This window comes from Phoenix dactylifera, chromosome 11, assembly GCF_051530095.1.
Source record: "Phoenix dactylifera cultivar Ajwa chromosome 11, Ajwa_hap1_PhDact_Kaust_v1.1, whole genome shotgun sequence".
Taxonomy (NCBI): domain Eukaryota; kingdom Viridiplantae; phylum Streptophyta; class Magnoliopsida; order Arecales; family Arecaceae; genus Phoenix; species Phoenix dactylifera.
In genome coordinates, this window is record NC_143200.1 from 25622194 (window position 1) to 25639202 (window position 17009).

General features: G+C 38.2%; 1 protein-coding gene and 1 non-coding gene across 3 annotated transcripts; one reads left to right on the top strand and one right to left on the bottom strand.

Annotated features, from left to right (window-relative positions):
• Positions 1–2318: 2318 nt before the first annotated feature.
• On the top strand, positions 2319–2391 carry TRNAE-CUC (transfer RNA glutamic acid (anticodon CUC)). The gene has a single exon. It is a non-coding gene; the product is annotated as a tRNA-Glu (tRNA).
• A 2675-nt stretch (positions 2392–5066) lies between these two features.
• On the bottom strand, positions 5067–15090 carry LOC103702253 (26S proteasome non-ATPase regulatory subunit 1 homolog A-like). 2 transcript variants are annotated; one of them, XM_008784586.5, is made up of 14 exons: positions 14714–15090; positions 14217–14280; positions 13980–14085; positions 13777–13888; positions 13529–13697; positions 10181–10318; positions 9745–10103; positions 9501–9642; positions 9131–9379; positions 8803–9023; positions 8216–8474; positions 6996–7228; positions 6390–6906; positions 5067–5705 (listed from the first exon to the last, which is right to left on the bottom strand). In XM_008784586.5, exons 1-14 carry the CDS (start codon positions 15073–15075, stop codon positions 5382–5384), a joined length of 3255 nt encoding a protein of 1084 aa, XP_008782808.3. In that variant the 5' UTR covers positions 15076–15090; the 3' UTR covers positions 5067–5381. The 2 variants fall into 2 exon arrangements, with proteins under 2 accessions (XP_008782808.3, XP_008782809.3); XM_008784587.6 differs by having other exon boundaries at positions 9507–9642; positions 14714–15031.
• Between the last annotated feature and the right edge of the window lie 1919 nt (positions 15091–17009).

The following is a 17009-nucleotide window of genomic DNA, read 5'->3' on the forward strand; positions in this document are numbered from 1 at the left end:
ATGGTGTTACAATATTAACAATTTTGGACTTTATTTCAAGGGTAGCCCTAACTGAATAATGAACTTTATAGAAGTTATAGAACTAATGGATTTTGTTTTTTTATATTAGCTTGAATTATCCATGGGTTATATTGTTCCGATGGAATGTTATAAAAAGGAATTCAATTCAATTTAAATGTTTTGAGTAGTCCAAGAACTTATTTCTTATTGTAAGGTACTAAGAAAGAGAGCTTGTTAGAAAATAGATAGATGCTTTTCTGGATATAACTTAATTCGTGTCATAAAGCACATGCTTCATTTTTAAGAGATGTTTGCATTCTAGCTTTCATGTCAATAAGATCATGTACTTCATTGTGTGTTGATGATATGCAATGTCCAAACATAGAGTTTGAGTCTTAAGATCATACAAATTGCATGATATTAGGCATCATGGATCTTTTTTCTTCAAAAAATATTGAAAAAATTACGAGGTTACTCCAATGTTTCTCATAGGTCATAACACTTGTCGGCATAATTTATTTTATTATGATCTTTATTGGCATAGTATTTATTATCATGATCAAAGAAATTGAAACATAATTGGATTTAGAAGTAACCATGAGTTTCGTTTGCTTGATGCAAGATGGATATTGTTCTCTCCAATGGCATGATTTTTTGTATTACTAATTACTTGCATGTCTCCACCGACAAAGCCTTTCAAAGATAATGTAGAGATTTTCTTTTGCGAGTTTGGGTTCCTTGAAAATGTGGGTGATCTAAACCCATTCTAATATGTAAATTGGATGATATTTTTCTAACTTGTATCTAATCTAACCCATGTAGACTTACCCAACTTAAATAATGTCCCTCTACCCATTTCCACTCATGACAACCTTGTGCCATATCAAGATAACATAAAAATATGGCAATTAGGGCTGGAAATGGGCCAGGCTAGGACAGCCCAACCTCTACCCATGCCAAACTCAAATTTTTTCAGATTTCAAGCCAGACTTGGGCCCGAAGATTTTTAAAAAAACCTAGGCCCGAGCCTAAGCTTAGAGCCGATTTGAATTTGTAGAGTTGAGTACGATTCATTGAACCGCAAACGACTTTCTTATTGATGATTTAGAACTCTAACCATTTTAACATCCATTGAATCACATCCAACTATTATGCTTTAAAAAGATTCTAGCGGTAGTTGTGAGCTCAAAGATTTAAGAAAAGATGATAAAGGATTTGAGACTTGTTTGGACCTGAATTCAGGCTCCGTTCCGAGGGCTCGGGCTAGGACAATGGTATGCCCGAGCCTAGTCCGAAAAATAGATGGACTCCATATTTAAACCTAATCCTAGCCCGTAGCCCAATCTGAAGTCGACCTGGCTCGATGGGCCTCGGGCTAGCCCGAGCCCATTTATGGCTCTAACGACAACACTTCACGAACCAAACTCTAGCTTGAGGTGGCTCATCATATTAGCTAATATATATCTAATCAAACAAAACACATCTTAGGTAAGCTAGATATCATATGGATAGCCAATCAACTGATAATTTTTGCGACTCATACTGCGAAAAACCTTGCTTTTGGATGCACGTTGCTGCTATTATTGTTTGCACCTCTATGACATCTCTTTGTATTCTTGGTTCCTGCGTTCAAAGATTCTTTTATGAACTTTCATCCCAGTTGTTAAAATCTCCATGGCAGCTCTTTGTACTCTTGGTTGTCGGAATCTGTTCAGTGATGTGTCATTAGGCAGCAACCATGCAGTAGCTGCACTTGCTTCCTCTATAAAAAACCTGACACATATCCTGAGGTATCGCACCAAAGCCGTTCATTATCATTCTGTTGTTAATTAAGAAACACACATTAAAGAAAAAAAAAAGAGAGAAAAGTCTTTGGTATGCGAGAGGTCTGATGTATGCTAGTTTGTACTGTGAAAGCCATCTGAAACCCCCATTTTCTTTTCATGAATACCTTTTCATCTTTCTATTCGAATCAATATTCAATCATCAGTCTTGATTCCTTTTTCTAACAATATATATGCTTGGTCAGCAATTCTTCCTACCTAGATACTGCTGATTTAGCCATTTTTTAGAATTGCTAATTGCACTTTCTTCTTTCCCCCTCTTTGTTAAACTGAAACAATTCTTTCTATTTTAGAGAAATTGTAATATATATTGATCTACAATTTGCTCACAAATTCTGACATTTTCGCACCATTTTTTTTTTTTTTTTGGATTAACTGTCCGCAATTTGCCTCAAATACATGCATGCAAGCTTAAGATTATGTTCATGGTGAGTTGCATGCTTCTTAGGTAACATAATAAAGCATCTTTCATCATCCGTTGTAGTCTAGTTGGTTTGGATACTCGGCTCTCACCCGAGAGACCCGGGTTCGAGTCCCGGCAACGGAATGACGGATTATTTTTTTTTTACCAATTTTTCTGGTGAGGTTCCGTATGAAGACATCAGTTCAGCGAAAAGGACCTGGAAATCTTGGGGATTAATAAGACTTCTCCACCCCTTCCAACCTTTTTCACTTCTTTTGGGGTGTCTTTTACACCTTCACACTCATGTGGGAGATATTAACTTTTGTTAAGTTGGTCAGCCATCCAAACACGTCATTAAGATCTAAATATCTGTGGCAGCAGCATGATGATTGGTAAAAAGGTGAAAAGCATGCTTGGAAACAGCATGGCTGAATAAGTATGTATAGCCACTAGGGCATTGAACTTCCCTCGACACAAAAAAACTCTGCATCTCCACATCCCTTTTAGCTAACCATAGCATCGCCACTGCATAAAAGATTAAGAATAAGGAGTTGCTACCTCTCCAACAATGCAAAGAAACAGGGAGGACGCTTGTCATTGACTTGACATAGCAATTTTTTTATCGGCAGGCCGGTAAAGAAGTAGAACGCTTGCCTCAGCTTCAGTAGAAGTAGCCACTTGCAAGAACCAATGCAAGCATGTATTTAGTCTTATATCGGTTATGTACTGGATAGATCTTAGGTACTTATATAGGGCTAAGGAACTTAAATAATATATTCTGATTAATCTTTTTGGGTGAGGCCAGAAGGGATTTTTGTACAAATTATGGACTCAGGTAACTGGCTACTTAAGCTTGAATTCACTCTTTCAGGGCGCAATTTGCCGCTAAATTGCAACTTTAAATACTTTTCTTTTTTTTAATGAAATACATAGGCAGGGTCTTCCCAAGAGAAAGGCACCATAAAACTTTCATATATCCATGGCTTTGTAACAAACTATGCTTTTGGTAGTGTTGGTGGGGCAGATTATGATCTGTTATAGGTACTTTTATGGGATGCAAGACGATTAAATCTGCAGCAACTGCCTCCTAGTTCCATTCACTGGATAATGGGACTGAGCTTGAAAATGTGGATGAAACAAATTCTGATGAATATGAAGAGGAGAACATTGAGTTGCTTATAACCAAAGCTTCTCTTGATTTTTTTTGCGGACACGCAGGCAATTTCGTTATCTGATTTCTAAGATCTGAGCTTTTCTTGTGCAGAGCATGAAAATTTTAATTTTAGTTAATGATACCTCTATGTTTGCATCTAATGTTGATTTACCCTTCTATTCATGAAAAAAGTAACCAAACTATTTTGCTTCTAGAGCATGGCTAACTTTAGAGTGCATGGCTGGGATCTCATTTACTCTTTAAACGTCACCCTTTTCATCTTTTACTTCAGATACGAAGCTGTATATGCTAAAAACCTTCCAGAGAGCATGCTTGGCAAGACATTCTTGGAGAGCTACGCTAGTTATGATGACACAGTAACCATAATTGATCCTGAGCGTAATTATGGAGTTAGAGCGCCTACTAGACATCCGATCTATGAAAATTTCTGCATCGAGGTTTGTCCTTAACCAAGGTGTTCCTTGGTTTCCGTAGGATGACAACGAAGTTTTAATCTTTTGTTAAACAAAGGTCTGTTTATACAGTAGGCGATTCTCACTTCTAACTGGAAGTGAGAATTACCATGTAATTGTAAAACTAAATTTTGTACACAGTTTTTATAAAAAATCTAGAAATTCCTCACTATTACTGATTTTTAAAAAAGAAATAAAACTAAGATTTTAACCCTGTAAAACTTGCCGATGCTCGGACTCGCTCAGTCGAACTTCTGCTAGATGACCTTAATAACCAAATCAAGCAGATCCTGTTAATGTGTTTTCTATAAGATTGCACAAACTTAGTTCATGTATTTTGAGTGTCTATAGAAGGAACTTAAATGTGTATTTTAAGATTATGTTATTAGTTTTATATTCTATGCGGTATTTTAATTTGCAGAGTTCGGATTGTTCATGCAGGTGCTTTAACCATGACAATGATGGTCCAATAGGTTGCAGTATATCTAACATGAGGACCCTAAAATTCACAGACGTATAGGAGGTGAAGCTCCCACAGATTTTAACCATCAATGCATCTGAATCACAGGGCTTGTTGAACCATCCTCATTTTGTCTTGCTCTAGGTCTTGGTGAATTTTCGCGCTCATGCTAATTGACATCTGTATCTTGTTCAACGAATTTGAGCAGGCGAACAATTCATCTGCCAAATTCCTGTCATCTGTTTCCCTTCCAATATGCTAAAATGTTTATATATATAAATAAGAAAAGGACAACAACCCATCAACAACCGGGTTCCACAATTGGCCCAAGCATATTTGGATCATAAGTCCCTTATATTAAGATTTGAAACGGAGAATTTTAGGAGAACATATAAAACAAAAAAATTTAAATGGGAGCAAGATTTCATCTCTGACGGAAAATAGACTAGGAACTTAGCTCTGCGTACATGAAATCCAAACATTCAAAGATATATTTGTTATGCGGACGTAATTGGCACAAGACGAAAGCCACATGCAGTTGCGGACAGAAAGGTTATCCTGCGTAACGATCAGTTGAACAGATGATGCATGCTTGCAAGCACTAAAACTACCTGCTTAGCTACTAATGGTTCAGACATTATATTCCCAGTACATGTGAAACTTCAATACAAAATGCTAACATGAATATCAATTCACCACCTGGAAAAAGATTAACGATTGCTAACACTAGAAAGGATCAAACTTAACTTTATCATGTTTGTCAGTCTGAAGCGGAGTTCAGATAAAGAGTTGGGTAGGGAATCTGTTTGTAGTACATCCTTCTGCCAAAGCCCCAACGCTTTTAATGTCAGAGACCCAGCTATTTTGCAATTGACGTGTACATTCTTCCCTTCCCAACAAATTTAACAGTAAACAATTCAAAATGAAGAGTAAAAAAAATTATGGAGTAACACAAAAACCAATAGTAAAAAGAAAAAACAGATTCATATCCCCACACAGACATGAACCACCAACCATCATTCATAATTATGGGCTAGGCCATAAAACTTCATGCAGTATATTCAAAAGGTTGTGGGGGCTGAGGATCCTCATCTACAACCATTGATGAAGAACCTGATCCCTGATGAGGAGCGGTGGTGGTTCCAGCACCAGAGGTGTTTGACGGTGCATCAGTAAGAGCAATAACCTCAGCTTCAGTTGGCTGAAGATCCCTCAAGAGAACAAAACCAGAGGGTGCCAGCTTCACAGGCACATATCGGCTACCATCCAAAAATCTTATGTACTTCTCTTGAGCAGGTACAACCCTCGCTGGATTTGTCAAAATCTCAAAAGATGGCTCGGGCTCCACCTTCTTCTCAGAAGAGCTGTCCACCTGAGTGTTGGGTGATATTTGTTAACTGGCATATTTCATCAGCTTTCAAAACATAAATAAAACAACGAGGTTTTCCGAAGCCAGAATGAAAGAACCTCGAAGAAGCTTGTAATTATCATAAAATGACCCATCATCGAGATTACAAACTAATAAGCTGAACTTATGACAAAGGATAGAAAAAAAATAATTGAGATGTATCCACATTTCAAGTGAAGAAGGCATGCCACAAGAAGAACTGGCTTGCGGAAAAGCATAGATATATCAATGACCGCATACTCATATCCTTATACATGCATGTAATAAATCTGCAACAATGCTATATATGTCAAAGCAAGTAAACAAGCAGACGCAAGCTGTTTACTAATACAGCCCTAAGACTCAATCCAGCTTCAACTTGGCACAGTCCCTTTTTAATATTCATATGAAACATAAATCAGTATAATTTCACACAATATATCATATTCCCTAGCTAGATAGAAGATTACCAACAAATTCAAGGTTTGCTTGCAAAATATCATTAGGCGGTCAATTAGATCAAAAGGTTGCTTCAAAAAGGGGTTTCCCACCAAGACATGCAAAAACTGCAATTATGTTAAATTATCATTACAAATAAAATTAGGCATCCATTGTTATGAGCAGAATTATGGCATGATTGCTGCAGCAGCAATTAAAATTGCAAATTACCTGTATCCCATCAGCATCCTTCTCTGAAGATTTAGGACCCTTTCCAGAACTTGAATCCATTGAAGCATCTTCACCAGATGACTTCTCAGAACTAGCTTTACGTTCTGCATCCTTCTTTGCTTTTGATTTTGCTTTTGCAGTTGTTGATAAAATAGCAGTGGGTAACTTGACAGCTGAAGTTGATGTCGGAGGTGTGGTTGGGTGTGGATACTCAAACAGGGAAGGCTTGACGTTTGATAAGAACTCAAATCTAGGAACTTTCAGATCATAATTGAGTCCAATGAAGGCAGTGGGAGAGAACGACAGGCTTATGAAATAGAGAAGGGGATACCAATACCAGAACTGGCTGAAAACTGCAAGCCCAACAACTGCTGTGATTTTATCATGCTTAGTTTTGGATAGCAGCTTAATCGTAACATTCCTTCCACCAGCATCAAGAATTCCAGAAGCCAATATGGCACCCATCTTGCTCATTGTATCTTCATGCTTATCAAGAATTATTTTCTCCAGTTGTCGCCTAGACACGTTGACAACAAAGGTGCACAAGTCAAACCAATTATCAAAGATGTGTATAACATGACCTGAACGCAGCAAAAAGAAATATACCTGAATGTCCCTACACGAGAGTCACAGGATTCATTAATCTGGATCATAACCATAGCCATCGCTATAAGGGCCCCCTGGCGAACAAAGTCCACAACATCTGATGTAAGAGGCTCCAGCAAAGAAATGGCTTCACCCAGCCCTGTACCTGCACAGGAAATGCCTACTGCTAGAGCCGCACCATACCGCACATGTGGATTGTAAGATTCAGAGAGCAGGGAAACAATTCTTGGGGTCTGCAAGGCCATAAGAAATCAAGAACAATAATTACAGCACAGGACTTCTACATAACTTCCTACAATTGTCATTTTTCTTAATTATTTAAAAAGGGCACTTAATGGATTACAAAGTTGCCACTACCACAAAATAAGCAAACAAAGTAACAAAATAAAAAAGAATGAAAAATCCAACTGCTTATCCCTAATGTATAGAGCAATTTAGTTCGGAACTTTGAACTTGACGATGGATATTTATTAACCAAGTAAATAAAGGTACAGAAAACAAACAATGTGCAGCCTAAATTATTTGTCTTCGCATATCAGCACTCTACTCCTGCTAACAGATTTTCAAATGTCTACACAGACTAGGAGCAGCAATTTCTACGCTAGACATGCCAACCTGATTTTAAATGGGCTGGGTATAAGGTTCAGCCCTACCGACCTGGTGGGGCACCATGGGTTGAACAAACTTCTAAATCCATCCTTAAACTCCTAAAATAGTGTTTGTTGTACAGTGGGCCATGGCTTCGCCAAGGTTGGTTGTGATGACCAGTAAGGCTACAAAACTGAAGAGTCAGACAATGGATAAAATACACAGAAGAGAAAAATGGAGGGTGCAGCACATTTAGGATTCATCACACCTCCTTCACTTTATTTCTGCAATCTTTGATCCTCTATTTTTGGCTTCATTTTGTTTTCGTTTACTAAAGTATATAACCGACAAATGAACTGTCAATCAGGTATGCAGATCAAGTACAAGGCCTGTGGACATATGCCGATATAAAATAAATGTGTCGGATATGGATTTATTCTTTTTAAACTGATATAAATGGTTGGGTATGGGTTGAGAGATTCTTGATCCGACTCAACCCAATTCATTGCCACCCTAACATTGACTAATTGTGGTGCTTCTGCTACTTTTGCAAAGTGGAGGTCCAAGATAAAATCTCACACACATCAACATAAATGCAACTCAACTACAAAATTCAGCGTTAGCAAACTGACCTGCTCGGGTTCAGAATATAAGACAAATCCAAGGGCTAGAACAGCTGTTCTCCGTACATCATCACTGACATCTGATACAGCAAAATGCAGCAACTGGTGGATGGCCTTGTTGTTTGACGTCCCCCTATAGGCCAAAGCCAAAGCATACATACCACCATAACGAAGTATAGGATCTTGATCTCTAGTCATTTGTTCAATCAAAGTATCAGCTTCTTCTTCCCTTCCATAGACTGTCAATGCAATTCCGAGCGACAAACCCCTGGACCAAATAAACACAAACATGAGAACTGAACTTAAGCAGCTTCAAAACAATTCTCGTACTCTGCATCATAGACTCATTATGACAAATGATGTGTCTCAGCTTCATAAGAATGTAAATCTTCATAAGAATGTAAATCTTGAAGACTTGTGCAAGAAGAACAATGAGAATTCTTTTTGTCTATCAAGAAATCTTGACAACAATATCCTGTAGCATCAAAATATTATGGGATGACACGAAGTCTATTGTTCCATTCCAACAAACATCAGTTAGTTCAATGCGACATAGATGGTAGGCTTTACGCCCAATATTTTAAGACCATGCTTACCTAATGATCTTCTCATGTTGTGTATCATGTGCGTAAGCAAGCATCTCACTTGCTTTCTCACTTGCAGTCCCAACCATAAGTAATCCCATGCTGATACCAGCAGCTTCACCAGCCACTGCACTGTCTGTGTAAAGGACATTTTTCACATCCTCAAATATCTCCTCATCTGCCGTTCCTAGAGCTGCCAATCCCAGACCCAAGCAGGCACCATGCTGGATAACCTGTTAAATACAAATCAGTTTGCAGAGTCATGAAGGTTCAGAAATTTGAAGGTCTAAACTTCAAAAAATCATAAGCATGCATTGTATCTGCAAAGGGCAAGGAGCACCTCAGCACTAGTATTACGGAGGCTTTCACGAAGGAATTGTTTGATGCCTTCGCCATGATTGGCATGAATCAAGCCTAGAGCATAAAGGGCACCACCTTCTGAGTATGGACTACCGCCACCCACAGCACCACTCTGAGGTAGGTATGGTGCCATCAGAGACCTGCCTTGCTGAAGGTGACCCTTGTGGATAACCCCTAATCCCGCAGTAGCACTAAATTTAGCCCAGTTTGTTGCTCTACTTAACCATTCCTGGCAAATGATGACATGAAACAGTTGATGTTAAAGTCAGATGCCAACAGTGACTATTAGAAGAACCAAGACAGCAAGAACGAAAATAGGCACTATGTAACTACAGATTAATATACTTAACGAATACCAGGTTTTCTCTAAGAAATGTGTCCACAGTTGTTCCTGCATGCATTATTGCATTAGCACATATAGTTGCACTATGGCATACACTGTTCCTCATTTCCACAGACTGTTTTATTGTCTTCAGAATCAAAAGATCCGACCTATAAACAAAAAAATATTGCATTTATTTTCACTAGTTCACTAAATTAAGCCTCTGAAAGGAAGGGTAGATATCAAGACTATGGACAAATCTTTTGCCTCACCTGTTGTGGCTGTATAATAATTGTAATGTCAGCTGTATTGACATCTCCCCAGACAAAATTCGTTTTATTTTCGCAAGGTTCTCAGCATATGCAACTTCAACTGAATCCACACTATGTACGCTACCATTAGGAGCATGAGAACCTTCTGCCATGTGAACATCCTCTGTTGCAGCCATTGAATTGTCTATGCTTGCACTTTCATTTTGGGAACTTGGTAGAGTAGACCCATGGTCAGGGTTTGCACGATTTAAAGCTTCAGACGTCAAGTCTGCAAGACGATTTCTCACATTTAGCAGGAAGGCTTGATGTTCATTTTCCACCAGATCGAAGGCAATCTGAAATGCCAGGAGAGCATCATCCTGAAATTTATATATGACAACACTCCGTTAGTTTTCGTAATCAAGCATGCAAAGCACTTGGAAAATAGAGCAAGTACCTTGCTGCCAGATAGCAGAAGTTTTTCCAGAATGCTTGCAACAGCTTCATGTTCATTTAGAAACATGAGACATTGGCAGATGCTTAAGTAATCAGGAGACGGCAATCTTTGATATATTTTAACTAGAAGATGGAGAACCTGCAATCATAACAAAGAGAAGAATGAGGATTTATTATTTCCATTGCTGCAAAACTAGAAGGACCCCTAAGCTATGTTGCTTGAAGCTTGGTACTCTGGGAACTGACCACTGCGAATGTCAATGAATTGAAAGTTTCCAGAAAATAGTAACTATTAAAAGATAAATATGTCTGAATTTATAGGCTCTATGACCGATTATGTGGCAATATAGATGACTCATAAAAGAAACATGCTTTATAGGCCCTAATTACCCAACAAATCTTAATCTATATGAGCCTAACTCAGCCATATATGTCTCACAACTATTTTCCTGATGTTCCATAAATGTATTTTGTAAATTATGTTTCTCATGTACTGTTTAGAGACATGATAGGTTAGAACTATGAAAATAAAACATAGGGCACCTCTGGTGTTCTATATGTAGGATTCAAGATTTCTTTGAAATAAAATCAAAATTCTTTGCTCAGTATATAATATATATGATCCTTGTGAGATAATTGTCCCCTGAAAAGTGTCCTGCAAGAATATGTTCAGCAATTAAATAACCATAAGTAACATAGCTCTCTTATGGTTTTCCCCTCTCAAACACTCCATCATAGACATGCAAGTTGCATGTAAAACAGGTATCAGAACACATTAATCAAACAACTGGGCATATGAATCAATTCAGTCGGTGGATTTTTAAGAGCAAGTAGCCCCAATTGATATATTGCCAAAGTTTTCAATTTCACTTACATACAACGAAAAACAACCAAGCCAAACACACTGGACCTTGCAAAGTTTATTAATACTAACAAGAGGCTCAGAACCCAGTCAATGTCCCACCACCCTTGGAGCATGCAAGAATGTTATGTCAGCAGCATCTATTAAAATGTGGAGAACAAAAACCAGAAAACAAAATCAGAATATGAATAACAGAAAGAGAACTATGTTACAAACTTTCATAGGCTGCTCTGCCAGCTGCCTATATGCTGCATCATTCAATCTCACATGTAAAATGTGCCGTATGATAAATCCACCTTTTGATACTCAATGAAGAGTTTTCTTTAATACCTGCCCATTTCATTTATTCTCACTAGTGCTGGACACGTGTGCTGCATGTAACCCAGCCAATGCAGGGGAAATGCAGCCTGCTCCTAGAAAAGGCACGCCCAAGCATAGCAACTATGCATAGAGAGAAGGGATGCATGGGTAATCACACTTATTAATGTGTTTCGTCCTACCTATTTTCAGATCAGAAGTAGTCTTTGCACCCCCAGTAAATTGAAAATAAGCATGCTTGTAGTGAAACAGTTAAGACAGTATCACAGATGACATCACTTGTGTTACATGCACAGACAATGAGGCAGATCAGATGTCCATCAAATTAAGCAAGTTCAAGGATAGTGGAAATTCACAAGGACAATCACTTTGCTCCCACAAAACAAGGACTTCACCGCAATTAATGCACATCAAAAAAGCTTTAGTTAACATCAGGCATTGGAGACACCATAAAACAAAACCAAGAATTCATTAAAAGGATCACAAACAAGTGATCAAAGAAGAAAAGCAAGTGCATAAATTATCTCAGATTCTTTTTATGAGATTTCCAAATCCATTCGCCTTTGTCAATAGCAAAACCATTTTCTCCTTGTTATGAGATCTCCAAGTTACTTCATCATCTACTGAAAGTACATCTTTTAACTAGCAACATTTGCAAGAGCAAGGTTATCCTATTGAGTGTAACAGAAATATTGCTCATAAGTCATAACAGCTTGAATTTGCGATAACCTAGAAAACGGGTCCCAAGTTGCAAAAGTAACAAATCCACTCTATTTAACCCATTGAAAATATTTTTTATAATTATAAAGGAAGAAAGTACATAGAAACAAACCTATATGTACATACATACATAGCCCACTAAACATTTATTTGAAAGAGTACTCGTTCTAACATAAATCGCCAAGCAAAGACCACTAGCATTTTTTAGAGCATTTTCAATGTGTTTCCAGCTCAAACAATTTACTGTCTTAAGAAACTTAGCAAATATTCACCCCCACAATTTTGAAAGTCAGGAACAAGCTAATCTTGAGTTGATCATCAAGAAATTTTTTTAATTAAAAATTTATATCATTTTCAACATCTTCTATGAAGATTCTATACAGTGGTGGCACCCTTCTTTTAAGAATAATCCATATCTCTTAAATGCAAATCCTACATGCATATTCCCAAATCATGTTCCAGCAAAATTCTTATGGATTGCGTATATTCATTTCATTCAATAATGATGCCTTCCTTAAATATTCTCTAGCTCCTATTAAACATCTACATAGCACATTTTCAAAAGTATATAAAATAAAGAAATAAGTGATTGTACTTGAATGCACATAATCGGTCTATGAAAAAAAACAATCAAGACAAAAATACTAATCCTACCATATCTTTTAATGGCGAACATTGCTATCTATAAAAGTTCAATAAATCCTTGTATCCTATATCAAGTCTCACAACTTATATACATTAGATATTTGAATTTTCATTGAACTTATGATGATGTTAGTTTCAAAATTTAACTCAATAAATAGATTCCTTTCAGATGTTATTGAGTAGATACCCGTCAGAATTAAAAAAAAAAAAGCAAGCTCTTGCAAGTTATATTTATATGTCATATTTAAGCATATCTCACTTTCTATATAATGCACATTGGTTTCTATCATTTTTCTTTTTCTTTTTTTTTTGAGACCATGGTGGTTATTTGCCACCACTCAGGTTTGAACCTTGGACCTCTCACTTTGAGAGGAGGGTGCCAACCAGGGATTTGTCATTTTCATATTCTAGAAAACAAGCCTGTTAAAACAACTAAGCCATTTCGGAAGCAAATGGTAGCATAGTAGTTGTTCATTCAGTGAGATTACCGCCATTTTCATAAAGGAGTAAATGTAGGTACATTGTTATCGAATAAACCATCTGTTAAAAACAATACCTCCATATAGTGATTGCACTCATCATGTTCATATATACCAACTGTTTGATATTTTGCTTAGGATGCAAAGCCTTTTCAACTCTCAAGACAATGTAGTAAGAGAATGAAAAGTGCATAAAGTATAACAAACATGGTTAGGTATGAAACTGACAACAAAAACTCTTCTTTCCTTCTGATTCTTTCTTGTATGAAACCTTAATCTCATTATTAAATCAAATGAGGAACTTCTATCGCAAAGATGTCCTTACCTCACAGCGGTATTCTCTATGGCTTACAAAAGAATGGGAAAGATTGATGCAGTATGAAAGCGCCCCTTGCACATTATCACTGCGACTAATTGCTTCCTCCAGCTTGTCCAGCCTTCTACATTCAACAGCCATTCCCATGGCTTGTTGATATTTTCCATCCAAAATACACCTAAATTAAAAAAAATAAGAATATTTGCCATGATATAAGAGTTAAAGTGGTCCTAGAAAGGATTAATTCACTGACATACTTGTCCAACATTCTTTCCACTATAGCCTCCAGTCGTGGATCCACCTTTTCTTCCTCTTCACTTGGCTTTGTAGCCTTGGACCTAAGACTAGCATATTCATCTAGTGCCTTAGCTGAACCAAGAAGGAAGAAAAATGGATCAGAACCACAGCCACTCAGAAGAGAGACCAAATAATTATCAAGAAAATGAAAAGAAATTCATACCGAGAAGAGTATGAGCATAATCAGAATCCTCAGAGACATCAAACAATGGTCCAGCACCGAGGGCATATGATAATGAGTCATTGAGCTCTCCAAGGTAGTAAAAGACCTGTGCAAGAGCAACAATTACATCCCATGTCAGGAATGACAGCTCACAGTTGTGATCTAAATATTACATATTATGAACTCAACATAGAGAGGTAGCCAAAGGAAATACACACACACACACACACACACAACCTTAGAAACGACCAATGCAGCAAGTTGCCTCTGATCAAACTCCTCGTCTTCATATAAACTTTCACTACAGAGCACAGGAAAAAAATCAGTGAATTCTATTTATACTTCGCCAAGAAGCTGGGAAATTTAATTTCTTGACAGAAGATGTCAATAGGTTGATTGATGAAACTTTGAATTTCTTCCAACGAGACCAACAAAATCAAAAACCGATCTACAATAAAAAGGATCAAGTCTTGCGATAGGTGGCGAGATTATATGCGCCCCCCAACCCAAGCCCCCAATTCACAGACCTCTGCAGAGTTTCACACCAATATTCTTAATTGAGCATACAAATCACCCGACCACAAAGAAACCGTAGCGATGCAACCCGAGCAACCAATCAAGAAACCCTAACTATTAGAATAAAAAGAGGAAAAAACATGGCAAGGAGCCAGAAAGCGGGAGGAAAGAGAGGGAAAGGGCCAGGATTTAGGGTTTAGGTTACGGGTGGCGCTCACATGGTGGGTACGCTGGTGGAGATCTCGGGCCAGAATAGGGGAACGAGGGAGTTGAGCTTGTCGAGGGCGTGGAGCTTTAGCGCTGGGTGCGGCTCGTGAAGCATCGCCAGGAGGCCGCTCGCGGAGCTCACCACCGCCATCTCCTCCTTCTCAAGTCGTCCCCGGCCGCCAGCCGCGCCGCCCCTCTCTTCTCTTCTTCTTGGATCGCGCCGAAAGACGGAAGGAAGTGAGAGAGAAAGAGACGGACGATACCAGACGGAGAAGTTAAACCTTACTTGGGGACGCAGCAAGCCAGCAACTTTTGCAAGAGGGGTGCAGGCGGTGATCTTAACGCTGATGGGGCGCTTCCTCGCGTCTTGCATACGGGCCGGACCGGTCAATGAACCGGGCAGGGTTGGGTCTGCTTTTCTTCAACAGGTCCAGATGCCGGGTTTTTTTTTAAAAAAAAAGGCCGGCCATGCCACGATGGTTCCCTGACAAGATCAGAAAATCTCTATAGCAAAGAAGGCAACCTAATCAGCTGCTTTGTTTGTCTTTTGATATACACGTACAATTTATAAGCCTCTAGTTGGGTTTAAATGTTGTTTCACCCTACTAAACTTATTATGCCTATATGATTCAAACAAGAATTTATATCAAACCATTCTGGCTGTAGGTATATCGGTGAAGTCATCGTATTGTGACATCATTTTAAATCCTACCTACGAAAGAGGGGGTAGATGAAGATAATCCACTTTTAGAAACAACGTATTTTCATGAAATTTAGGATATAATTATAAATAAGACTTGGCTTGAAAAAAATCAGATGATAAAAACCATAGGATAAATCTCTCTTATAATCGAGGTGGTACCACGGAGTTAAACCATTTATTTGAGTCCAAACAGTCCGACTTTGTGCATCTATCTCAGCCTTTTTTTTTTTTTAAGGCATTTTAGGGTACATGATGAAGGCAAACCTTCCTCGGCATCCATCAAACCTCTAAACACTATAAAGCATTATAAAGGCTAGTAGATGAGCCCCACATGTAATTTTAGGCTGCATAGCAAGCCACGGAGATATAGCTCTCTCCCAAGGGAAGCCAAACCCCGCAATGAAGGTGGAATTGGCTTCATACTTGGAGAGCAATCACTAGAGTCTTTGTTAATAAGCCCTAGTAGTGTCTTCAATTTGATAGCCTTTGCCAAAAACTGTCAGGTAAGCCTCCATGAATATACTCTCTTCTTTGGCAAAAACTATATTTGGTTGCACTTTAATCCAAAATTTAAACGAGATATATCTATGGGGGATCTTTAGCCCAATTCAGGTGCAGCAAAAAATGAGCCTGATGATGATGTGGCACAATCGAAGTCGTCCATATCACAACCGACATAGCAACTGGGATATATTGTGCAACCGCTCATGTCATCGAGCCAAGTCAACTCCAACCAATTTGAGAGCTAGATTGAGCGGGGGTCAGAAGCGACCAATCTTTGAGGTCATACATTGCCCGATATGCCAAATGAAGTCTTGCTTGGCCAAACAGCAAGTCTACTTGGCAAACATCCCGAGCAGACCTGGGTCCTTTTATCTCAGTTGGTGACTTCAACGCTCCCATTACGCTGAAAGTTTAAAATTATAATAATGAATTTGGAAGGTGAAAACACGTGCTAAGCGGTACAATAAGATTCTAAGTAGTTACAACGTATCTTAAGATCATTATAACGCGATCTTGGATGGTTACAGCACGTCTCTCGATAATTATTTTATGACTTTAGTATTAGAATAATTTCAAAATATGGGCTTACACTGATTGCGTATTTTTGTTTTATAAAACGAGTTAGACGTATGGCTCAGAATGGTACTATGGTTAAGCCCAATATGATGTGTGATCATTTTGTTTTATGGGCTTTGGTGCAAATTGGATGTATAGGATTGAGTCCTATTTAATGTGGTAATTTTGGTATGTAGGCGAGGCAACCCAATTAAGGTTTTGGAGCCTTTAATGGGAAGGCTCTTTTATATTTCTTATATAAAGGCTAGATCCCCCTCTCCTCTCTATATGGTTGATAGCTTGCCCCATTAACGGCTATCTTTTGTGAGGAGCAAGGAAGGGAAGATCCAGCCGCTATTATTCCAGGTGATTGAAGATCGTATTCAATATGTCTTTCGCAGGTATATCTCTCAAGCTTGAATACGGTATTATTGTGATTCTAAATCTTAGCATATTATTTTTATTACTAACATTTAGTCCATTACAACATGACCCTCGAGAGATTCCTGACCTCATGACTATTTATACATCCAAAACCTCCATAT